The sequence below is a fragment of the Rhamphochromis sp. 'chilingali' genome, assembly GCF_963969265.1.
Source record: "Rhamphochromis sp. 'chilingali' genome assembly, chromosome: 9".
NCBI lineage: Eukaryota > Metazoa > Chordata > Actinopteri > Cichliformes > Cichlidae > Rhamphochromis > Rhamphochromis sp. 'chilingali'.
The window spans coordinates 23,661,945-23,687,220 of NC_137936.1; the positions used below are offsets into that span (position 1 = coordinate 23,661,945).

Sequence of the window (25,276 nt, forward strand, 5' to 3'; positions counted from 1 at the left end):
AGCTTTTCTCTGTCTCTACGGCAGTCTTAACCCGGTTTATATATATTTTTTAGTTTATTGTCACAATAACAACTTGTTTTCTCGAGCGTAATTACTCTAAAGCTCCTAGAAAACCTCTCGCCGTGTTTTTCCACCAGGATCGAGGGAAATCTATATTACTGGAAATAGCCAGTGAGCATTCCTATTATCTTTAATGTCGAGGCGGTGAATTCCCAGAATGAAGCCTCTGTCAGGGCCGCCCGGCGGGGCGGAGTCAAGCTCTGCAATTATTCCTGGAAAGCGACTAGGCAGAAGCTGCCGCGCGGTTCCTGGGAGCGGAGCGCAGGTTCAGCGAAGGCGGGGAGCCGCCGGGTGAAACGAGGGGAGAGATGCCAGAGAAAAACAGCACGGTTCGGGGCGGTTGTCCTGGGAATTAACCGAAACACAAAAACCCCCACACACATATATGTGCGAACCCGGTTTGTCCGTCGAAGGAGCGCTAATAGAGGAGCTGTAGCCCTGCCGCGAAGCGAAACAACCGGCGGCGGTTGGAGCGGAGTGGGAGTTGGTGCGGCCGGCGTGACGTCAGAGCCGCCGGTGCTGCGAGTTCTCAGAATAGACTTCTAGGAAACGGTAAATTTTAAAAGCCAAGCCTTTACACTCTGTCCTTCACACATCGGGATCTCATTCTGGCGACAACACACTCCAACGCAGTGCTGCGGAGAGCTGAGCTTTACAGTAGAGCCGCTTTTAGGTCGTTTCTATTATATTTTATTGTTGTTCTCCTCTCTGCTGATCAGTGTTAAGGACAGGAGCAGAGCCTGTTTGCGTGCACGGAGCTCTTCGGGTTACAATCGAGCTATTCATACATGAAACCCATGTCACCGCGGATTGTTTGTTAGCCAGATTTTTATTTTTTTCCCCTCCTTTTTCTTTAGATACATTTTAGTCTCTGTATGTTTTGATTGTTTTCTGAAGTCCGATTGGATTTAAGCCCAGAGAAGTGAAGAAATAGAATGATTCTTTGTGTACCCGGGTGAGTTGACTTTTCTTTGTGTCTCTGCTTTCTCTTTGCTCGTCATTGTAAAGAAACCCAGCCGGGAAATTTCAGTTACACACACATATATATACACTTATATATATATATAAATATATAAGTGTAAAATTGCCTTAATTGGCCTTAATTATTATTATTGTTGTTCAGGTGAAAACAAAACAAATGCAAGCCTGTTGCAAGATCTAACGTAACCTTTAAAAAATACTAGTTATTAGTAGTTCATTGTTTAGGTCAGTAGTAAAAATAGGATAAAATGCGATAAAGTCAGTTTTTTGAAAAATAAATAAATCAGCCAAAAAATATTAAAATTCCAGGGTTAAAAACAAGGAAGCTGTGATAAATCCTCCTGCTGTGTTTGTTTATGTCTGCTAACTAGTATCTTCCATCTGATTTCCAGTCCTGGAGCTCTTCTGCCCACTACCCCGTCCACTGAATCCCCGCGGGGTATGCGGGCAGGAACTGCAACTCCCACCCCCTGCTTCCAAAGCACCAGTCCACGATGGGACCCCACAAAAGATCTGAGGGCCATTGCCAGCAACTTCTGCTACCTAGAAAATTCAGGTGTGGTTTAAAACATGCTTCACATCTTTCTCATTCCAAAAAAAAAGGAGAAAAAAAAAGCATTCCTAAAAATCCTCGATGTGTTCCAGGTATTGTTTGGTACATTTCATTATCTGCTCTGAGAGATTAGTTGATTGTTCATCGCTAAGTAAACATCAGGCTTCATGCAGGACAACACGATCTGTTCACGGTGACTAATATTTAGGAATTTGTGTGTGTAGGATGGTACTGGGGAGCTGTGACTGCAGCCCAGGCCCACGCTGCTCTTCAGGAGGCATCTGAAGGAGCCTTTTTGGTACGGGACAGCAGTCACCCTCTGTACATGCTGACCCTGTCGGTCAGAACCGCGCGTGGCCCCACAAGCATACGGATCCAGTACAGCTGCGCCCAGTTTCTGCTCGACTCCAGCTCCCCGGCCAGACCCAGCCTGTCATCCTTCCCCAGCGTTCCCAGTCTGGTGCAGCACTACATGGGACCAGAGAGAAAGGCAGAGGAGGGAAGAGTGGAGGAGGAGCCTCCTTCAAAAGCCTCTCAGCAGGGCATCCAGCAGACCACAGTGGTACTAAAACTCAAGCAGGCTCTGTACAAGCCCCAAAGCCTCCCCTCTCTTCAGCACCTCACACGTCTCGTCATTAACAGACAAACTGACTGTCCCGATCAGCTACCACTCCCAAGGCCCCTGCTGCGTTACTTACAGGACTATCCCTTCAAGGTCTGAGGGGGCGGAGGAGGAGGAGAAAGAGGAGAGGAGGTTCACTGAATCACTATTAATGGCTGAATCTCAGCTTAAGGGGAAAAAAAACAAAAAAAACAACACTTTTAAGCGGGTCCTTTGTGTCCGTAAAAGACATTGCTGCTTCAGCAGTTGGAGGCCAGTTGCAAAAATACTGGACACAGGGTGATGTTTTTGGTGACAAAATGTGTACAAATTCAGTTAATCCTGCTGTGTCTGGTTTCAGACTTAAATTGTTGAGGACTGGATGTCGAAGCACCCCAGGAAAAAGGAAAACAACAACAACAACAAAAACTTGTGAGAAACATGAAGTACTGTACTCTGTTTTATGATGGATGTGGAAAACTGTCCATATCTTCTCCCCTCCTTCATCAGTTCAAGATGTATATAGTTTCCTGAGAAGTACACTGATTACACTGAGACATCTTTTATGCCATTTTATTTTTGTTTTCTCAGTACAGCATCTTTTTGTACCTTTTACATGTGTACGTTTTTGTATTAAAACCACCAGCTGGACTCTTGGCGTGTCATGCTTTTACATTTGTATCCACTTGTTATTCATCTGTGTTGTTTGAAATGCCAAACGTTTCTGTTGTGTTAAGGCTTGCGATCGCCATCACCAACCCCCGCATGACGACTGCTCTTGTGACACTTGTTAGGAAATATTTTCCCTTAAATCACCTTTGAAACACAAAGACTTAGTGGCCTTTAAACTCTAAGTATGCGAGAGAAGCAGATTGTGTGAGGAAGTAAAGGCCGTGCTGCGTGAGCTTTTGCTCAACAATGCACGCCGCTTGCATCTGAGTCAGCGAGAGGACAAGCTGAGGGGAGGACCGTTCGTCAGTGGATTCACAGAACTACTGAATGCTTCCTGGGAGGAGGGTGAGCTTCTGAGAGGGAGGGTTCCGAGAAAAGCTTCGGTAATTACCTTCAGCTTTGGAGCCTGCGTTTTTTTTGTGCCTTCGTGCACACATTTTTTATTGTGACGCAGGATGTGATCACGACTGTTACTAGATTAAAAGTGCAGCGGTGACATGAAAACAATGTGCGCTTGTGCAAATTATGAATGCTGGGTGTTATCAGATCAGTGTGAGCGCGTGCTTGGTGGTTCAGTGGGGGTAGGGGAGCTGAGGCAGCGGCGACCTGAGCTAAAGCCAGCGTAATAGGATCTTAATTTCTCAGTCCAGATCCTGCTTGTGGTCCTTGTTTGACTTCTTCCTTCTGAAGGATGCAGAATCGAGGCCTAGGAAACACAAAAAATGAGCCGGTGTCACTGATGCCCAAACCCCAGACCCCTTAATCAAATCACAGCGATGGCCCTGAAAGTGGGCTCACGCAGAGTGATTTCATATGAAAACTGATATTGATGTAAAGCAGTTTTATTGAACAGACCTGCCGGTGATGTCATGCCGTGCCTCCTTAAACTGCAGCCCGTCCACGTTCCCCTCCACCCACTGTCGAATGAGTGGGGGGTGTCTGGGGTCCACCTCCAAGTAAGCACGACTGTTTCTCACCAGGAAATAAAACAAAAAACCCACAGAAATGGGGTAAAAATTAATCATCAACAGGACTCGATTTTGAAAAGTAACCCTGAGATGAGAGCAGCACATGCCTGGAAGTGCATTCACTGGAAGTCTTTTAGAAAGCTTAACACATTAAAGAGGCAACACGATACATGTGTTTTTCAGAACATGCTGTTCTTGTGACAAGGCGCTTTTGCCTTTAGGAATTGAACACAGGTGTGTCCATCTGTGTGTGAGAGTTGGCTTTTTTTTGGTTTTTACCCATAACTGGACAGAATCTGGGGAGCCAGGGTCAAAATCTGCTTGATCACTTTCAGGCCGTCTTCGCCTCCGTCTAAAGCAGCCGGGTCTTCAAATCTGGGGAGCAGCACACAGCAAAAGCACACACTGTAAAATAGATACAAACATCACATATTTTAAAATGTTTTCTAATGAAATCTGATAAGCTTATTTATTAGATTTACATTTTACATGCAAATTACAGCTAAAAGTAAAGGATGAGTGCACATTTCCTTCACTATGATCATTTCTTCTAATTTAAAGATCCCAACATTGATTAAATGGTCAGCTACTCATAAATAACATATACTAAACAGTATGTTAATATTGTTATATTGGTTTCATTGTATTTATTAAACAGCTTTAACAAATACAATGTTTAACAAATTGTAACAATTGTACAATTTTTTATAAATACAACTGTATTTGTAAGCAACCTAAAACAGTAAATTCTGCTTGGTTTTATATGCCCAGAGATTATCTTTCATAAATCTTTTACAGTTTCATATATTTCCACCTTCTCCTATAAACCCAACAGATGAATGCTTAATGACATTGTAATTACTCACAATTATTTAAACAATACAACCTTAATAGCTCACTCTAAAGATTTGTACATTCTGCATTTAATAACAACTTTTGCGAATCCAACTGAATAAAGCTTTTTTTAATGTTAAACATAGACAGGTTTAATATATATAAAATGAGAATTTAGTCACCTTAAAATTTCAGGTTCAAGGGACGCCATGTCTTCTGAAAACAGGTACGGAGGGTTACTGACCAAAGTTGTAACTGGCCTAATGAGACTGAGCAGAGTTTCTGCATCTGATAAAAAACAAAACAAAACAAAAGAATCTTTTTATCAGCAGAGGGATCAGCTTTGTTATTTAGAAAAAAACATGCAAAACTTTCACTGACCCTTCATGACATCGATGTGATGAATCTCTAATCTATCCTCAAGTCCCAATCTGCAGACGAAAATCCTTTTTCAGATTTTATGAAATCTTTATAACAATGTAATGTAATCTTTATAATAATGTAATGTAATCTTTATAATAAAAAAAAATCAATGCTAAAGGACATTTACAACATAGTTTTCATGGGTTGTGCTGCAATTACCTTAGTGCGTTCTCTCTTGTTAAATCCACTGCATCCTGGCTCTGATCCAGGGCGACGCCTTTAAGCTGGAAAACAAAACACAAGAACTAACTTTACGCAGAAGTTTTCTCTCTGTTTTCCTGTATTTGTATGCACGGGAAAATTGGGACATTTTTACTTCTTTATAATCTGATAACAGAAGAGAGTCTAAAATATGCAAACACAATATCACAGTATAACTGGAGTGCATGTTTGATCAGCTGAGATGAGAAGATGTACATGTGATGTGAGGATAGCAGCTTATCAACTGGAAATCTATAACTAATGATTTATCATATCAGTTATCCTATTGATTTTTTTCCCTGTTAATCAATGTGGCTCGGCTACAGGGAGGGGTGGAGCGGGGGGTTCAGTGTGTTGTGTCAGGGGAGGTTGACCCACACAGCTGTTCTCCATCACCGGGTCATGCCTTCCCTATTTCAGGGGGATGCCGGGACCGGACGAGAGAGCGGTGTGTGCTGCGCAGAGCGAGGCAGCTGGAAAGCTGCACTTTAACTCTGTAAATAAAAAACACTCAACAAACTGTAACACTGTGGTTGTCTGGTCCTTCGCCATTACAGTCTATTAATAGTAAATAAATAAGTCATCACTAAAAAATGAAACATAACATATGGTCATCACAAGCCTCAAAAAAACACTCAATTAGCTCAGCCTAAAGAATCCACTGTCAAATGTTCTTTAGAATAACTAAATGACACATAAAAAGCTGCAGCCTTTGTATCAATACTCACTGTTAGGTTAAGGCAATTTATCTATTTAGACTTAAGCTGACAATAGTAGTGAGCAACACTTTCCAATGGCTATGGGTCAAAAAGCTCAAACAGCAGTTTGAGTGTATAAGGCCATGACATTCACCTGTGTCAGTACCTGACTTTCCCGAGGTGAGCATGGTGTTCCATTCCTCCAGAGGAATTTATTTAACTCAGAGAATTAATGCCAGGATTGAAACTGTTCTCATAACACACGACTGCCCACCAACTTACGTCAGTGTTTTTCGTAATTTGTAATTTTTCTCTAACTGATGCATCACGTTCAGCATCTAAACAAGCTGACATTTGCTTGTTATATGGGATTAGTTTCAAAAATGCTTGGTGCTACAGGAAATGTCACAACTTCCTGAAGAGAACATGAAAGTCTGTACACAACGTTACTGATTGCAAAGAGGATCCTGATCAAAACCACAGATGTTCAAAACACAACCTCATCTGACAGATGTTGATGAGGAAGACAAAACGTCTGGGTCTTGAGATTTTGCAGACACACGACCACTAACCGCCAGACATTCAGTTTGTAGCTCATTTGGACGCATGACCGTCATGGTGACAGTGTAGGATCAAGCGAATAAGGTCCCGGTCACACAGGCTTAAAGACCTGTCAGTGACCATCTGGCAACCTCCGGGTCATGGAGGAATAATGAGTTTACCCTGACCGATTGCAAGTGGTTGCTGAAGGCTGATGGCAGTCGCTGGGAAAATAACTGTTAAAGCTGCAGCCACTCATGCCTAAAGACCGGACTCTTTATGGCGTTATTTTTGTGCCACTATTCTGAGCGCACATAAAAAAATTTTTTGCAGGTGCAAGTGTTGCATTTTGAGGAGAAATTTATTTTGAGTGAAGAAAAGCTACATTTGAGTGAACAAAATTCATTGCTGCGTGCAAAAACTGTGTTTGCTGTTATCCCCACACACACAATAGCAGCCCCTCTCGCTCAGTTTTTGCATTTGAGCTCGCTCGCTATGTGTGCTCTCAACATTTCTGCCCGTGCGCATTCAACTCTTTCTGTACGCCATGTGCCACAAAACCAGCCAATCACAGACTTGGATGCAAAAAAATCTGATTGGCTATTTTGGTCTCCAATCAGCTCGAAATGACGAAATGCAATATCCCAGAATCCATTTCGTCCAAACTCAAACGAGGCAGTGGCGGAGTTTGAAATATCACTCTTTCTGGGTTACAAAATAAACTTTTAAGATATTTTCATACGATAATGGTTCTGTGTAAACTTCAAAAACCTGCTCGATTTATCAAGACATCACATATTTGCAAAAGTGCTCTAATGTTTTCGGAGATGCCTGTTACCCACCAGCTGACCGCATAGCTGGACTGGCTATTGCGCATACCGGACATTTGCCCGGTGGGCCGATGGTGATCTTTCATTTTTATGTTTGCTTGTTTGTTTTTGTAATGGTATAAACAATGAAAGGTGGTGGATTAGCCAATTGGCTAATCAACTCTGGGCTGGACCAATTACAATACATCCTTATTGAGGTGAAAAGGAACGCGATTAGTCCCGTACTTCAGCTAGAATGAAAAAAGACACAAAGCTGGAGTTATTCTGTGTTTTTGCTGTACAACTGCCTGTTCTTCTCTCATTCTCTCCCCTCCCTCTCTTGTTGCTACTTCAATCATGAAACTGATCAATGATCAGCTGATGTCTCTCTTGTTTGTTTATCGCCCACTTTGCACCAGAAACAGGAAACCAGCGGATGTTGCGCTAAACAACACCAGCACGTTTAAGCTTGATAAGCTGTTGTTAGAATTTATTTAATATTACTTTCTAGTATCAGCTGATGTTTGCCAGAGCCACAGCTGTAAAAGCTGCTGGTCATGATATCGGTTTGGATATGTGGTGAGAGGGAAACATGAAGGTGATACAAATCATACATATATACCAACAAGACAGTGTACATCACTGTGACAACAGCGTTTGTTTTCATTCAAAAGCTTTATGGTTTTTCCTACAATACCTGGTGGTGTAGTCGGCCGATTTTTTGTCAGTTCAGCCTTATACTATGTTTAACCCGAGTGACCACCCGGTCAGCTGGTGGGTAACAGGCATCTCCGAAAACATTAGAGCACTTATGCAAATATGTGATGTTTTGATAAATCGAGCAGATATTTGACGTTTACACAGCACCATTCTCGCATGAAAATATCTTAAAAGTTTATTTTGTGACCCAGAAAGAGTAATATTTCAAACTCCACCACTCTGTGTTCCTCTGCCACTGCCTCGTTTGAGTTTTGGACAAAATGGATTCTGGGATATTGCATTTCGTCATTTCGAGCTGATTGGAGACCAAAGTAGCCGATCAGATTTTTTTGCATCCAAGTCTGTGATTGGCTGGTTTTGTGGCACAAATATAACGGCATACAGAAAGAGTTGAACGCACACGGGCAGAAATGTTGAGGGTTGCTATTGTGTGTGTGTGGATAATAGCAAACCCTGAAATACAGTTTTTGCACGCAGCAATGAGTTTTGTTCACTCAAATTTAGCTTTTCTTCGCTCAAAATAAATTTCTCCTCAAAATGCAACACTTGCACCTACAATTCTTTTTTTCACGTGCGCTCAGAATAGTGGCACAAAAATAAAGCCATAGACTCTGATCCCTGACAACCACCTGTTGCTAGGGAAAAACATGTATTCTCTGACTGGTTGGCACAAAACTCGTTGTGATTGCTTTGTGTTACAGCATATTGCTGTGATCATAGTTTGAATGGAAGTGACAGACCTGTCTACAAACTAGTGCGAATAATTCGATGATAAAAAATTCTCGACACAAATTCTTTGACTCGATGCTTCGTTTAACACTTGGCTCTGAAGCATGTGTTAAACATTGTAAACGCAAGTGTTTCCCCCTCATTTGCGACTAAAAACAGTCCTACAATAGAGATATTTCATCACAGGATCCCTAAAAATAACTATAATAATAGTAGTAATGATAATAGATTTTAATATTATTTTCTGACATTGTCTTCTAACGCTATATTTTGCTACAGTGGGGCAAAAAAGTATTTAGTCAGCCACCAATTGTGCAAGTTCCCCCACTTAAAATGATGACAGAGGTCAGTAATTTGCACCAGAGGTACACGTCAACTGTGAGAGACAGAATGTGAAAAAAAAATCCATGAATTCACATGGTAGGATTTGTAAAGAATTTATTCGTAAATTAGGGTGGAAAATAAGTATTTGGTCACCTCAAACAAGGAAAATCTCTGGCTCTCACAGACCTGTAACGTCTTCTGTAAGAAGCTTTTCTGTCCCCCACTCATTACCTGTATGAATGGCACCTGTTTGAACTCATCATCTCTATAAAAGACACCTGTCCACAGCCTCAAACAGTCAGACTCCAAACTCCGCCATGGCCAAGACCAAAGAGCTTTCGAAGGACACCAGGAAAAGTATTGTAGACCTGCACCAGACTGGGAAGAGTGAATCTACAATAGGCAAGCAGCTTGGTGTGAAAAAATCAACTGTGGGAGCAATCATCAGAAAATGGAAGACATACAAGACCACTGATAATCTCCCTCGATCTGGGGCTCCACGCAAGATCTCATCCCGTGGGGTCAAAATGATCATGAGAACGGTGAGCAAAGATCCCAGAACCACACGGGGGGACCTGGTGAATGACCTGCAGAGAGCTGGGACCAAAGTAACAAAGGTCACCATCAGTAACACACTACAACGGCAGGGAATCAAATCCCGCAGTGCCAGACGTGTTCCGCTGCTGAAGCCAGTGCATGTCCAGGCCCGTCTGAAGTTTGCCAGAGAGCACATGGATGATACGGCAGAGGATTGGGAGAATGTCATGTGGTCAGATGAAACCAAAGTAGAACTTTTTGGTATAAACTCAACTCGTCGTGTTTGGAGGAAGAAGAATACTGAGTTGCATCCCAAGAACACCATACCTACTGTGAAGCATGGGGGTGGAAACATCATGCTATGGGGCTGTTTTTCTGCCAAGGGGACAGGACGACTGATCCGTGTTAAGGACAGAATGAATGGGGCCATGTATCGTGAGATTTTGAGCCAAAACCTCCTTCCATCAGTGAGAACTTTGAAGATGAAACGAGGCTGGGTCTTCCAACATGACAATGATCCAAAACACACCGCCCGGGCAACAAAGGAGTGGCTCCGTAAGAAGCATTTGAAAGTCCTGGAGTGGCCTAGCCAGTCTCCAGACCTCAACCCCATAGAAAATCTGTGGCGGGAGTTGAAAGTCCGTGTTGCTCGGCGACAGCCCCAAAACATCACTGCTCTGGAGAAGATCTGCATGGAGGAATGGGCCAAAATACCAGCTACTGTGTGTGCAAACCTGGTAAAGACCTATAGTAAACGTTTGACCTCTGTTATTGCCAACAAAGGTTATGTTACAAAGTATTGAGTTGTATTTTTGTTATTGACCAAATACTTATTTTCCACCCTGATTTACGAATAAATTCTTTACAAATCCTACCATGTGGATTCATGGATTTTTTTTTCACATTCTGTCTCTCACAGTTGAAGTGTACCTCTGGTGCAAATTACTGACCTCTGTCATCATTTTAAGTGGGGGAACTTGCACAATCGGTGGCTGACTAAATACTTTTTGCCCCACTGTAACTCCTCTACTGAAGAGTGAAAACTGCCCAGCGTTGTTGTACGTTTTTCGTTGCTGCGGCAGAAAGAAGATGGAGAGGCAATTAACAACACAAATAAGTGATGCAGACTCAAAACAAACTTTAACTGAAATATAGCAAAAGTGCAAACTGTTCTGATAATGCAGGGGCGATGTTGTGACTTCTCTAAATAACGTCAAAAATGTTAGCTAAAGTAGCCTAAGTCACTCGAAATTATTAGCTAATTGTAGCTTTCGGAGCCATTAGTCTGCTGGTATATCGCTAGCTGCCAGCAAAAGGGGCTGATGTAGTTTATTATTTTAGTTTGTTATAGATGTCTATTCCTGTTCTGTGCTTCATTGTTTGTCTACAGTACAGCTCCAGATCCAACTGAGAGCATGTCAAAAGGAAATCTGTGTCCAGTAGCAGCCTTTATTCAGTCTGAATATTGTTCTAAACATGGATCAGTTTATGCCTTTTATTGGTTTTAAATTCTGTTTCACTGTTACATTCAACCTTTGGTTGACAGCATAGTCTCAGAGAGGAGCAGAGAGGGAGAGGAAGGGAGAAAAGGAGAGAAAGAGAGAAAAAAATAAACAGGCAAGAGTGAACATGTATATTTCAAAGGGAGTGTAGCTTCTGTTTTGCCCATTTTCTTTCATGACGAAATGTTTCTCCTTGTGTCTAGGATGGTTCTTTCCAGGTATTCCAGATTCCTCCAACAGAATAAACATGTGCAGTTAGTGGGGTTAGGTTAACTGTGAGTGTGAATGGTTGTGTGTAGGGCTGCTCAATTAATCGAATTTTAATCACGATTACGATCTGGGCTTTCAACGATTATTAGCCCCTCCCTCGTGCTTTACTCTCGCGCTGCTCCATGTGGCAAATCCAGCGCACCTCTCTGCATTTCAAATACGCATCACAAAAATTAAGAGGACCCAAGGGAAGCTCGGAAAGCTAAGCAGAAGTTATTTGGAGTGTAGACATAGTGTGTAAACTTTGCTACAGTGTCGTAGCTGCACCACAGAGCAACACTGCAAAGTTCACTAAACATAGATGTTTACATTTTTCATTTATTTTTTATATTGCAAACATTTGCACTGTTATCAGTATTTGCACACTATTTTATATTATTTTTTAAAGTCATTATTCAATACATTGTTATTGTTAACCCTTTAAATCCCTGTAGAACCGGAACCATGTAAGCTAGCGCAATAATTTGTTTTGCATAAGAAACCGGAGGAGTTGTACTTACATCTTATGCCATCAGCTTAAGTGACGGAAGTGACGTCATTTTCGCGGAAAATGTAGTTTTTTACTTGTAGGCCTTAAAAGCCTATACTGGTGTTTTTATAAGTCATGTTAACTTTTCTGAATAGTTTCTGGGATGCTTAGAACTCGAATTGCTCAGCTGGAAATAGTTTATTTTGATGCACCTGCTGTTTTCTTTCCAAATTTGCATCATAGGATTGTTTTTTGTTTTTCCTGTAGTATATAAAAATTGCTGTATCTCCAAAATAAAACTATGAAGACACTTAAAATAAATTTTCTGTGGTGGGAAACTATTTTTTTGCAACTTTTTTGTATTTAAAGTTTTGAGGGATAAACCTCTTAAATTTCCCCAAGTAGAAATATATGTAAAAAAAACAAAACAAAAACGATTGTCAATTTCTTTTGTAGTTTATTGCACTTTTTTGCAATTAATGTAGTTACTATGGACTTAATGCATACATATTATTAAAATATGGGCTATAACAGTTGTATTGATGTATAGCAACTTGAAATGCTCCCAAAAATGGCACTACAGCATGTAAAAAAAAAGTAATATAAGCTCTGGCGGACTTGGTTCTATGGTAGGTCTTAAAGGGTTAAATAAATATCGTCAAATAATCGAGATCTCAATTTCAGTGAAAATAATCGTGATTATCATTTTTGCCATAATCGAGCAGCCCTAGTTGTGTGTCAGTGTTAGCCCTGTGACAGTCTGGCAATGTCCTAAATAATACCTGCAATAATATCAAATATTGCGTTAGTTACATTACAAAAATATTTAAAAATATAAAAATGAAATCTTTTTTCAAAAGCCAACAAAAGTGCACACAGGCCATAAAACTCCGATCCACTGACCTAAGGGTTGTTAGGTGGAACACTGAATTATTATTAATATAAATTATTAAAATCTACACTATCATAACGTCTGGATTTAGCAGCACAAAAACTTGCCTCTTGTTAATGTCCGAAATCTTTCCAAGAAAATAAAGTAAAGGTACATTTTTATGCCTTAGTCTGGACTTCATATATGTCTTATTTTATTTAATTTGAGAATGTAATTTTAATATTACACGTGCACACCGTCAAAGGGTTTATTTGGTTTGTTTTTTTGTTTGTTTTTTGACAAATGTATGCAGTTAAAATATAAACATTGCAATTTCTAAAATGGAAACTAATGAGGTGAGGTGTTCCGGGCATGTCCCACCAGGAGGAGGCCCCGGGGCAGACCCAGGACACGCTGGAGAGATTATATCTCTCAGCTGGCCTGGGAACGCCTTGGTGTCCCCCCGGACAAGCTGGAGGAGGTGGCTGGGGAGAACGAGGTCTGGGCTTCTCTGCTTGGGTGGCTGCCCCCGTGACCCGGCCCCGGATAAGCAGAAGAAAATGGATGGATGGAAACAGTTAATTTTGAAAGGTCTGTGTTTATTCTCTTTTGAATATTTATTATCGTTCATTGATATGACAGAAGTGTTTCTTATACGATTACTTATTTCCAGTCTGAATCACACTATTTCAATTTTTTTACCGCTCAGCTCGTAGTTAGCGAGTATTTGCAGACAAACATTAAAAACTTTGACGGCTGCCAGCTCCACCCCTCACGACACATCAACTCCTGTCAGTTGCACACGTGGTATAAATGTAAAAATGTATACTTCAGGTGACCTACTTCTCGAGTTATCGCATTCACAAGATTTGCAGAAAACCTGACCTCAATGAAATTCAATTTCAATCAGTGAGGGTAGAAATGAGAACCAGTCATAGGAATACACATTTTTCCCTAGCAACCAGTGGTTATATCACGACCAATGAGAAACCTCAATATACTGCATATATTTCACTGTTGTAATGAAAAATTTGACTCATTGTCAGTGTATTAAGACCCAAAGTGAGGGGTAATACATTAATAAGTTAAACAGCCTTTTTCCTGTGGGGTCCCTTATTGTAATTTCACTCGTCTGAAATCTTACGAGAAGCACAAAATTCTACCTGAGGCAGACTCTTCAGCAGGCTAAGAGAAATGGCACCAGACCCACATCCCACTTCCAGGCACGTAGGCTCCGTCTCAGCAGGCACTCCCATCTCAGTCTTCATCTGCAGATCATTGAGCACCAGCTCGACCAACTCCTGCATCAGCAAAGACGAAATAAAAATCACATTTCGGCTTATTCGTGATCATTTGCTGGGTCTTCACTGCGAGCATGCACTGCCTCGTCTTTTCTTTTACCTCCGTTTCAGGTCGTGGTATGAACACAGGAGGCCTCATCTTCAGCGTCAGGTCCCTGAAGTCCCACTCTTCAATCACGTACTGCACGGGCATCCTAACCCAAACATGCAACATGAGAATCACTGAAAATCACTGAAATGCATATAGAGAGATCTATGCACAAACTCACCTGGAGAGACGTGTGGTGCAGAGCTTCCATATCTGCTCTGTTTGTTCTCGGCTGAGAAACTCTGTTAATCTCTCCTGCTCAAGACTTTCTATCTGGATAAAGAAACGCTATGTGAACTTGATCCACGTTTACTGCATGTCAGTGCAAGTGCTGAGGCAATGTAGATTTTGCAAATTACAGTTTTAGCTCCGAGGAGATGAGCAATGATGTACTGGCTGGACTGCTCAGGCTCCGTCACACCTCTCTCCTCAAAGCGCCTCTTCCATAACTTCACCGCCTGAAGTGGTGTAATCCTGCCTGCGGGTAAGGCTGGAGCGCTGCATGTACGGACAGCTTGGGACTTCCAAAGTACCTAAAAGCATGACATTTAGGATTTATTTTTATAGCGAGCATTATCGCCTTTATTTTGATAGTGAAGCAGTGTGGAGTAGAAAGGAAAGAAGGGAGAAAGGACGAGGGAAGGCACACAGTAAAGGGCTGAGGGTTGAACTCAAACCCAGGCTGCTGAGTTCTGAACCATATGGCACATGTTCACCAGCTCAACCAGGGAGCCAAACTGGCACCTGTCGCATTTAAGTTCAAATAAAATTTCCAAGTATCAACTGCAGTTTTTTAACACTGATGTTAGACTCCCATTAAGCATTTCCTCGGGGGAATTTCCAGCAACTTTGGAAATCATCACGATTTATTTTAGATCAAACCTCAGACACCACTCACGATTACTCATAACACGTGTCTAGCTGACAAGTCATAAATAATTTTCACTTCCTCCCTATAACCAAGGGGTTAAGAGGGAATCTGTAAGTCAAGTTAACTTACATTAGTTTAATGTAATCCAGTAAGAGAGAAGTGTTATTATTAGTTACTGTATGTGTATGGACAATAATCATTTTGTTTATTTATTTGAGTTATTCAAGCTTATATAGTATTTATTTAGTACAGGTATAAGTTATGTGCCATGATAGATCGAAAGATACTTTACTGATCCTAAAGGGGAAATTACTATGTGATAGTAGCAGCATAAAGAACTATAACCTACAATAAAATTGCTTGAAAGTACCACGGGCCCATAATAAAGGCCTTATAATGTGTGAAGTAGTGCAAAATTTTATATGCAACAGCGATTTTAAAAAATGAAGCAAAAGAAAGACAAATAAATACAAAATAAGGCTGGGATTGTGCAAAAAAAAAATTATACTGGGATATAGAAGTGCAAACGGCTTCAATAAATAACAAGTACAATTTCAAATCCAACAGACAGCAAGCAGCAGGAAGGTTTGATACTGATAAGTCTGAGGAATACGGACAGGTGTGTTCGCCTGTCAACAAGCAGGAGAGCTTTTGTAAAGCTTTATCGAGAACTGCAGGAATGTTTTCCTGAAGGCTTGACTCAGTCTGAGCTCTGCTGCCTCTGTGTGTGCCTGCCACTTTATTTTGTTAAAAAGAAGATAACAGAAAACAGATTTGGTCCAGTTGCGTCAATGGAAATCAACTGATAAACAGATCAAGAAACTCATTTGACCTGGTCTGTGCTTACAGGTGCGCTAGTTTGTAATGTGAGTAATATTTCCAGTTAGGAAGGCAACAGGAACAGGTTTGGACTGTTGGTTGGTTTTTAAAGCCGTGACACTGTCATGTTTTTGTTTGTTCAACACTTTGGACGCAACGTGTCGACTTCCCGGAAAAAAATAAATAAAAAAAATAACTTGACCAGTTACCTTTGGTCCACTACTCCTGCACCCAAAACATCTGTAGTAGCTTGTACTCAGCGACCTTCTCCACATGGTTAACAGTATTAAATCTTTACATCGTTATTCATTGGGTTTCCGGAGTCTATGCGCTCTCGGGCTGAACTCGCTGCATGGCGGCAGTAGTCTGTTAGATCAGCATGCTACACTTTACGGTCCTGTATGAAATTCAAACATTTTTCTGTGTCGGAACAACAAGCTAACTGGCAGGGCTCGTACTGTGTCCTGCACGCGGCACAGAGAGCGACTGCGGCGCAGTCTGCGCAGCGCTGACGCCACTGAACGACGTTGCCTTCACGGACTGTAAAACATATAAAGCTACACCGTCACATACGTTAAGTCTGTAAAGTAAGATGGTAAAATAGCATCTATAAATGTAAAAGTCATTAGCAAGTAATAAAAGTAATATTACATTTGGTAAATACTATTATTCGAAACCTTTAAATTGTCTAAAAGGGAAATTTTCCTTAGTGTTGCGCAATTGTTCAGGGCCCAATACTTTAAAGCGTTTTTATACGACAACAGAGTTCGTGTTACTTTTATATTAATTTTAAAACATTATTGGTGCTACATACGCCACGACTTCCTCTGTCTTATTGTTGCCTTTACAGTTTTTGCGACGTCAATTTTTATTCTAAAGCTAAGTTACTGGGTGTCCCTGAAGGCGATATTATTGTTGTTCTTCCCTGTCTGGTTTTTGCATGCGTTGATGTGTCGAGTTATTGAATAGTTTGATGCCTGGGTGACCATAACCTCTGCTTAATACATTAATAACAGATTTTATAGGGCGTCTCTTAACTTTAGACCTGCGTTTAAGTACCTAAGGACGTCGCTAAGTTGTCTTTAAACGTTAAAGCTATATGCTAGCTCATGCTGCTGTAAATAAACTGGGAAGATCCACAGTAGACACACAGGAGATACCTTGTTAACGCAATTTGGGGCAAGTTAATAGGACTCAGCAGGGTTTACACACCTCTGGATTAGTTCTCCATGAGGATAAAATCTATGATGGGCATGCCCACTCGGATAGAGTGTATATTTTTCAGCGAATTTCATCCTACTCTGGGTCCCAAGATAACATATCAGGTAAGTCTGCAGATGGTCTGGTAAAGTAGTTTTATGTTATGTTATTTATTTTATAGCTACTGTCGTTATGATTATCTTTATAAATGCCCCAATTGAGAGCTTGTTCATGACTGAGTGTGTTTTAAACGTGCGAGGCAGGTTTTTAATCCTTCATAGTCATTTGGCATTGACATGTACTCTGCATAATCCTTCTGAGCTCATGTATCGTATTGGGCATAGTTTGTCATACTGTGTCCTCTCCTAACAGGTTCCAGAAGAGTACATCTCACGGGAGCTCTTTGACACCGTTCAGGTTTATATTATCACCAAGCCAGAGCTACAAAACAAATTAATAACAGTGTATGTAGTCTTATTCTGCTCGTCTGTCTCCCTGCCTTGTTTGAAGTCCTTAGTATTTAAATAATAGTGTATTAACTTAATCAACCAATCTCTTTTTTTTTTAAATCTTAGCACTGCAATGGGAAAAAAGTTAATTGGCTGCCCAGTGTGCATCGAACATAAGAAATATAGCCGAAATGCCCTCCTGTTTAACCTCGGCCTTGTTTGCGATGCCCGAACCAATACTTGCAGCCTCGAGCCTATTGTTAAGAAGCTATCTGGATACCTTACAACTCTGGAGGTAAAGAGTATCATATTTTCACATGTTCACGTGATCGCTTTCTTCGGGATGATTCCTTAGAGATTTTCTGTCTTGTTGTGTTGCAGCTGGAGAGCGGCTTTATATCCAAAGAGGAGAGCAAACAGAAGCTTTTACCCATTATGTCAACTTTGTTAGAGGATCTTAATGCCACGGGAGCCTGCACCCTACCCATTGGTATTATTTGGCATCTTACTGGCTATAAGTTTTATCTGTGGCAAGGAGCAATATATCTTTTTAATATATAGCTGTGGTCAGACGTTTACACACATTCATCATGGGCATGAATGTCATGGTAATTTTGTACTGTTTCATTGAACTGTTCTTTTTTCCAGGGTGGAATTATTTTAAATCTTTAATGACTTAAAAAGACAAGAATTTGGCACACAAGTTAGAACTTATTTTGGATGTTCTCTAATCCACACAGGGCCAGAAGTATATACATAACTTAAATATACACACTCACTTAAATCTTTTAATAAGTGGTGCTGAAGTTTCTACAATGTCTTTTAACTCTCCGAGACTAACTTCTTGTTAGTGATCATGATTTACATGATTTTTCTGGTACGTTTTCTTTTCCAGCATAAAAATGCTTGTTTGACATCACCCATTAGATTGCCAATACTCAGAACAATGGGTGTAGGAAGGGAAATTATAGATTTCCCTTCCGCAAGTTTGACTGCAGATTCCAAGATAATCTGTTTAAACAACTACATGTAAGTACAATGTATTCTGATGTGTCAACACTGCTGAAGTCTGGAAGATTGTCACCATCACATAAGAGGAAATTGGTTAGGATTTTCAGGAACAGAACAGGAACCACCAAAGCTCAAAGCAGCCATAAACAGGTGCCAACTAAGAAAGAAGCCCCTACTCCATAGTTGACAGCTGCCCACACAGATAAGCCAAATGCTTTCTGGAGAAAGGTTTTATGGACAGATGAGACAAAGACTGAGCTGCAGTACTGTAAAAAAGTAATTGCTCCCTTCCTGATTTGTCACATTTACATGTTTTAGATCATCAAATAAATTTTAACTGTAGACAAAGACTAAAGACCTGAGTAAATACAAAATGTACACAGCGTTTACAACTGAATCCTGTACAGTCTGTGGGTTTTAGGCTGTGGAGGTCCAAAGTTCAAATGTTCTTCGTCCTCCTACCGTCTACTTTTATAGCTAGGTTAACGTAAATATGATGTTGTGTAATTAAAAATCAGTACATACAGACGCTGCAGAGACTTAAAGCTGTTATCTGGGTAAAGTTAATTACTCCATCAAATATGTCTTGATGCATGCTCAATCATCCAGGTCAGTAAATCCCAAAAGGTTGATTCTACTCATCTGGATGTAGCGTTTTCAATGGAAGAAACGTTTCGTCACTCATCCAAGTGATTGCTTCAGTCTCAGCTGACCGCAGGTCTTTGATCAATGGGCATTTATCAGTGGTTGTTGATCAATGGTCATGACAATTTGCATATTAATGATCAAGGAACTGACCTCACAGCGCATTGTTCATTCAGTGGGCTGGTTTCAGTAATTGTGCAAATGTACTGTTTATAAGGTTGGAGAAACCGGCAGTCAGCTGAGACTGAAGAAGTCACTTAGATGAGTGACGAAACGTTTCTCCCATTGAAAAGGCTACATCCAGATGAACAGAATCAACCTTTTGGTACTCCATCAAATACATATTAATATTAGACAATAACTAGAGTAAATACAACATGCATTTTTAAAGTACATTACGGATGCATGCTGTATGTTCATTCCACCCTAGAAAAAGAAAAGCTCAGAGAAATCTTTAAAAGCCCAAAATTGTAATGATCCATGTACTTAGTAATAATGTGACATGTGCTCTGTTACTGTGCTGCAGATCATACTGAAAGTATCATAAACGATAGAGCTGCAGCTGCTCTACTAGACAAATCATGTGATTACGGCATTTCTAAATGAACTAAAGCATCTAGAATAGAATAGAATAGAATGGCCCATTATGTTCATTGCACACGTACAACTAAATTGTGGGTCCTCCACACCAACTGTGCCGGAATAGAATATAAATAGTAAGACAGCAGGAATAAATAACAAGCAGGAGAAATATATACAGGGCAAGATAAAAGCTGATGAGGGTTACTCAGGCCATGACTCTGGTTGGTTGGTGGGTGGGAGGGTAGGGGTGGGGTAGTGTTTGTCAACACTCCGAATGACCCAGGGGAAGAAACTGTTTGTCTGGAGGCGTGGGGCCTGATTTACTGGAGGTTTCGACCAGAGGGCAACGGGTCAAACAGGGATGGCGGGACACGAGGGGTCACCTGTGATGGCCCTGGATATCCTGAGGAAAGAGGATCTCCAGGAGTGGCAGAGAGCAGCCAGTTATGTTTGGGGCAGTATTAATTACCCTCTGCACAGCCTTCCTGGTTTTAGTAGTTGCCCCTGCGTGGCAGACATCCAGGCAGTAGGAGAGCACACTCTTCACTGAGGAGAGCTTTGTTATGCATTATGTTCGCTAACAACAGGTTTTCCAATATCTCTGATAAGCCCTTATCAGCCAACCAACATGCTGGCTGGGTTATGGCCCAAAGTGAAATTATGTGGTTGTTTGGATTGATTAGGTAAAGTCAAGACAAAGCAGTGCCACTATGCAAGCGGCTTTGCTCTGACTGTTACTCTTTTTAGAAATTCAGATGGGAAATGCAGGCTGATGTTTCTGAGTCAAAAATTTTATTTAAGAATTTACCAGCTACACATAGGCAGTATTCACATGTTGGTTGGCAGCAACAGTGTTTTGTTTTTTTTAAACTGCTCTTACTCTTGTTTGTTGTATCCTTTTTAAGATGAGTCTAACACCATTCATCTAAAGCTGATTCAGCTGCGAAAAGACCCCCCAATAGTTCAGGAGTACGACGTGCCAGTCTTTACCCAGTGCAAAGACCATTTTATCAAGTCTCAGTGGGATCTCACCACTCAACAGGTAGGCTTTCAATGTCAACAACCTCTGGCTGCGGCTCTTGAGAGGTATTTGATAGCACTCTAAGAAGTGCTTGGAAGAAAGATCAGTGTTAAACACTTATCAGCTGTGCTGGAAGTGATATAAGCACGTTTTTATATCCTTTGTTTTATGATTTGAAAGAAGGCATTAGTGCAAGACAAGATGCCCTTTATTGGTACAATACTGTTTTATTGCTTTTATGAGTTAACATGTTTACAGCATTTAGTTACACAGTAATGCAAAAAGCACTACGTGCCTCTAACCCTTATCTATTTGCTGCTAACTGCAGATTCTTCCCTACATCGATGGATTTAGACACATCCAGAAAATTTCTGCTGAAGCAGACGTTGAGCTGAATCTTGTTCGTATTGCAGTGCAGAATCTCCTGTAAGTATTTTTCAGTAAATACAGTTGTACTCTTTAGTAACCTCACACACGTACTGCTTCATCCCAAAACTTTGTTTTATGTTGTTGTTTTGATTAACTGATAAACCAAGTGTGAACGCCTCTGTAAATGCAGAAGTTTTAATAGTTTGCTGTGGACCATTCAGGTGGGAGCTAACACAATCCCACAATCTTCCCGGGACTTCTTGTAGGTTAACATCCCAGCAGATTCACTTCAAGGTCAGGTCGTACAGTACTCAGCGAAACCTTTAACACAAACACACACACACACACACACTCACACTGACAAGAGCTCAGTTAGCATGTTAAAGTTGATGGCAGCACAATTAGAAAAGACTGAAGAAGTATGGCTTGTTTGGAAGGACTGCTTCTCTGTAAAAGGAGCATGGTGGCACAGTGTAGGTTTGCAAAGTTGGATCTGAACAAACCACAAGACTTCTGAAACAATGTCCTTTGGAAAGATGAGACCAAAAGTGTTGACATTTAACCAGAATGCACAGCGCTGTTTGACAAAACCCAAACACGGCATATCAGCACAAACACCTCGCACCAGCTGTCAAGCACAGTGGTAGAGGGGTGATGTTTTGAACTTTGCAGCCACAGAACCCGGTGACCTTGCAGTCATTGAGTCAACCATGAACTCCTGTGTATCCCAAAATATTCCAAAGTCAAATGTGAGGCCATCGGTCCCAAAGCTACTGTAAGGCTTGGCCAAAACTGGGTTATCTGACAGGACAATGATCCAAAGCACAGCAGCAAATCTGCAACAGAATGACTGAAAAATAAAAGAGTCAGGATGTTGCAATCACCAGTCAAAGTCCAAACCTCAACCTGATTGAAGTGCTGTTGTGGGACCTTCAGAGAGCTGTGCATAAATAAATGCCCACAAACCTCAGTGAATGGAAACATTATAACACAATGACGCGAGAGACTGATAAAGTCATAGAGACAACGATAAGCTGAAGTTATTGCAGCTAAAGGTGGTTTTTCAAGCTACCGAATGAGGGGGGTGTACTTGCATTTTCACTCTGTAGTCAAAATACACTTCAAAAAGATGTATTTACTTCTCTTTTTAACTTCACAGGTACTATGGTGTTGTGACTCTGGTGTCAATTTTCCAGGTATTAAACTAATTTCACATCACACATATATGAGTGTAGTGGAACAGTTTATCAGGGACCATTAGGGCCGATGTTAGTTTTAATTGAGAAGTTGTAATTTTTTTTTTCATATAATTCCTTCTGTGTTCTGGAAATGTTTTGTTTTTTTCTGTTTTTGTGAAAGTGAATTTTCTTGTGCAGAAAAACTTTTTTGGGGGGGGGAGCAGTACAGGTTGTAAAGCCGTAAAGCAAGCATCGGTTCTGAAGGCCATTCTGATAAAAGGGTTCATTTATTTCAAAAGAAAGCCAATTTATATATTGCACATTGCTCTCTATGCACCACTTTGAATACAGAATATTAGGGCAGGTTTTTTTAAGTGAGGGAAGGCTAATTGTGCAAGGCCTTTTATTTAAAACTTTAATTTTAATCTTTTCCTCTTTTTTTTTTTAACAAATACATTAAATTATTGTCTCTAGTCTTCTGATATTCTGCTGTAAAAAGCAAGCTATTAAAAAGTGGCTAATACTTCCTGATGACTTGTTCTGGTTGCCTTCATGGGTCTTTCTCTAGTACTCTAATGTGTACTGCACCACCCCAAAAGTCCAGAGCCTCATAGATGACAAGTCCATTCAGGAGGAGTGCCTTAACTACGTCACTAAGCAGGGTTAGTTGGGGTCATGACCATTAAAACACGTGTTAATCTTTATTTATTTTGTGACGTTAACTGTGCAGCTTTGCCCTGTCACTTTCAGGTCAGAAACGTGCGAGTCTGAGAGATGTGTTCCAGCTGTATTGTGGGCTAAGTCCGGGAACAACAGTCCGAGACCTTTGCTCACGCTACTCACAGCAGCTTCAAAGGGTCGACGAGAGGTTAGCGTCGCTCAAATGATCAGTTCCTGAAAAGACTTAGCGCTCCTGAAAATTCAGGTCAAAGTGGCACTGGCTCATACTGTATGTGTGTCATGTCACTCGTTTCTCCTAAGGAGGCTGATCCAGTTTGGACTAATGAAGTGTCTTATTCGACGGCTGCAGAAGTATCCCGTGAAGGTGATCCGCGACGAGAGAAGCAGGCCTCCTCGACTCTATACCGGTTGTCATAGTTACGATGAGATCTGCTGCAAAACAGGCAGGGTTTGAAGCCTTCTTTGATTGTTGGACAAAACTTAAGAACTGATGGTGTGAAACAAGTGTGCTTACAATGTCCTAATTTTACAGGGATTACTTACCAGGAGCTTGATGAACGTTTGGAAAACGATCCTAATATTGTCGTGTGCTGGAAGTGATGGGGCAGAAGGGTACAGCAGTGCCTAAGCAGCCAAAGATGCCTTGAACTAGAGAAGGAGGTTTCTTCAATTAACAGAGAAAATAATGAGTAGCGTTTTGCAGTTTTCTTAGCTTAGTTTTGTTCAAAAAAGAAAAAAAACTTGAAAGATTGGATATCACACTCATTATGTGGCTATACAATCCATTCATTAAATGGAAAAAAGGCTAAAAATATCTATTTATGTGGGTTTCATACTTCATACATATTTTGCTATCTTTATTGCTTTGACTCTACTTATAACCCCAAATTCATGTCATTTCTACCGCACAAATAACATTCCAACATAAAAACAGATTGCACTGCCACATATCCTTTAGCTGATTCTACTCATTCCTGGAGGGTTGAAGATCCGTTTGCAGTTAGTTAATGCAATGTTATTAGCATTTGTATTTGAATTTGTACTTTATTTATATGCTGCATTTTTGCTCTAACAGAAGCACTGAAAGCGTTTCTTACTGCAAGATACATCCACCCATTCACACACAGATAAGGGCAGTTTCGGTTCATTTTTTTACCCAAGGATATTTAAATATGTCTGACCTTCAGATTAGTAGGTGATGAAACATATTATTTATAACTGTTTACAAAATAGTAAAAACTTTTTAATGTAACTTAGCGGCAGTAAAATTCATCATGGGAGTGAAGCCCTGGAACAAGCAGGTACAGTCTTATGTTATCACACTGTGAAGAAAATATTTGAAATAAAATGCTTTGAAATGACACCTGCCATTAATACGTTTTTAATAATAATTTCATGTACTTTTATTTAGAAGGATGACTTGAATTTCATGTTTGCAAGTACTTTTTTCACTACCATATACACTTACCTTAAGAAGCACACCGGTTCAGCTGCTAATAAGATAACACAAATGTCTAATTAGCTAATCACGTGGCAGCAACTCAATACAGACTTGTACTGAGACTTTTGTAGACCTGACAAAGTTCACAGCAAGCATCAGAATGGGGAAGAAGTGACTTTGAATGTATTATGGTTGTTGCTGGTCGGAGTATTTCAGAAACTGTTGATTTACTGGGATTTTCCTACACAACCATCACTAGTGTTTACAGAGAATGGCCCAAAAAAAGAGAAAATATTCAGTGAGCGGTACTTCTCTGTGCATAAAGGCCTTTACTAATCCCAGAGGTAAGAAGAAAATGGTCAGACAGCTTTGAGCTGATAAGAGGGCTACAGTAACTCAAATAACCAGTCGTTACAACCAAGGTATTCAGAGGAGCGTTAATGAAAGCACAACATGCCAAATCTTAAAGTAGATGGCCTACAGCAGCAGAAAACAAAGCATCGGGTGCCACTCCTATCAGCTAAGAACAAGAACCTGAGGTTGCAATTCACACAGGCTCGCCAATTTTGGACAACAAGACTGGAAAAATGTTGCCTGGTCTGATCTCAATTTCTGCTGCAACAGTCCAAAAGTGGGTCCAAACCAGTACTAACAGGGTCTATCTAATTGGTGATTTAACAACTTTCTGATATGTACGAACTAGAGTACATTATACGTAAAATAATTTGTTTTGACCAACAACATGAATGATTTAATCCAAATAGTATGGTCTGATTGATTTTTGCCATGAGGACATTGTAGACAGGTGCAGCTGCTACACATTTTTATTTTATTGAATAAAATTCAGCCCTGAAGGAC

General features: G+C 40.7%; 3 protein-coding genes across 6 annotated transcripts; 2 read left to right on the forward strand and 1 right to left on the reverse strand.

The window, feature by feature from the left end:
• The first annotated feature begins 282 nt into the window (after positions 1-282).
• LOC308402459 (cytokine-inducible SH2-containing protein-like) lies at positions 283-2,846 on the forward strand. Of its 2 annotated transcripts, none has more exons than XM_080891339.1 (3): positions 283-612; positions 1,434-1,597; positions 1,819-2,846. In XM_080891339.1, the coding sequence occupies exons 2-3, from the start codon at positions 1,483-1,485 to the stop codon at positions 2,313-2,315; spliced, it is 612 nt and encodes a 203-aa protein (XP_080747465.1). In that variant the 5' UTR covers positions 283-612; positions 1,434-1,482; the 3' UTR covers positions 2,316-2,846. The 2 variants fall into 2 exon arrangements, with proteins under 2 accessions (XP_080747465.1, XP_080747464.1); XM_080891338.1 differs by lacking the exon at positions 283-612 and adding an exon at positions 631-1,015.
• On the reverse strand, positions 2,755-16,337 carry hemk1 (HemK methyltransferase family member 1). The gene is given in 12 exon segments (XM_080891340.1): positions 2,755-3,553; positions 3,555-3,573; positions 3,723-3,833; positions 4,115-4,210; positions 4,852-4,957; positions 5,051-5,100; positions 5,252-5,316; positions 13,926-14,063; positions 14,164-14,257; positions 14,333-14,424; positions 14,511-14,684; positions 16,051-16,337. Coding segments are annotated over 12 exon segments (1,056 nt in total). The 5' UTR covers positions 16,117-16,337; the 3' UTR covers positions 2,755-3,508.
• Positions 15,739-24,333, forward strand: nprl2 (NPR2 like, GATOR1 complex subunit). Of its 3 annotated transcripts, none has more exons than XM_080891337.1 (11): positions 15,739-15,871; positions 17,414-17,505; positions 17,617-17,785; positions 17,872-17,980; positions 20,634-20,770; positions 21,078-21,175; positions 22,278-22,314; positions 22,865-22,958; positions 23,047-23,164; positions 23,278-23,420; positions 23,510-24,333. In XM_080891337.1, the coding sequence occupies exons 3-11, from the start codon at positions 17,624-17,626 to the stop codon at positions 23,575-23,577; spliced, it is 966 nt and encodes a 321-aa protein (XP_080747463.1). In that variant the 5' UTR covers positions 15,739-15,871; positions 17,414-17,505; positions 17,617-17,623; the 3' UTR covers positions 23,578-24,333. The 3 variants fall into 3 exon arrangements, with proteins under 3 accessions (XP_080747463.1, XP_080747462.1, XP_080747461.1); XM_080891336.1 differs by having other exon boundaries at positions 15,740-15,888; XM_080891335.1 differs by lacking the exon at positions 15,739-15,871 and adding an exon at positions 16,505-17,166.
• The last annotated feature ends 943 nt before the right edge of the window (positions 24,334-25,276 follow it).

Excerpts from the sequence above, each read along its gene's own strand:
- LOC308402459 (XM_080891338.1), top strand. The coding sequence starts at position 996 with ATGATTCTTTGTGTACCCGG. Across the intron at positions 1,016-1,433 it reads ATGATTCTTTGTGTACCCGG|TCCTGGAGCTCTTCTGCCCA; the intron begins GTGAGTTGACTT and ends TCTGATTTCCAG. Across the intron at positions 1,598-1,818 it reads CTGCTACCTAGAAAATTCAG|GATGGTACTGGGGAGCTGTG; the intron begins GTGTGGTTTAAA and ends TTGTGTGTGTAG.
- nprl2 (XM_080891335.1), top strand. The coding sequence starts at position 17,071 with ATGAGGATAAAATCTATGATGGGCATGCCCACTCGGATAGAGTGTATA. Across the intron at positions 17,167-17,413 it reads GTCCCAAGATAACATATCAG|GTTCCAGAAGAGTACATCTC; the intron begins GTAAGTCTGCAG and ends CTCTCCTAACAG. Across the intron at positions 17,506-17,616 it reads CAAAACAAATTAATAACAGT|CACTGCAATGGGAAAAAAGT; the intron begins GTATGTAGTCTT and ends TTTAAATCTTAG.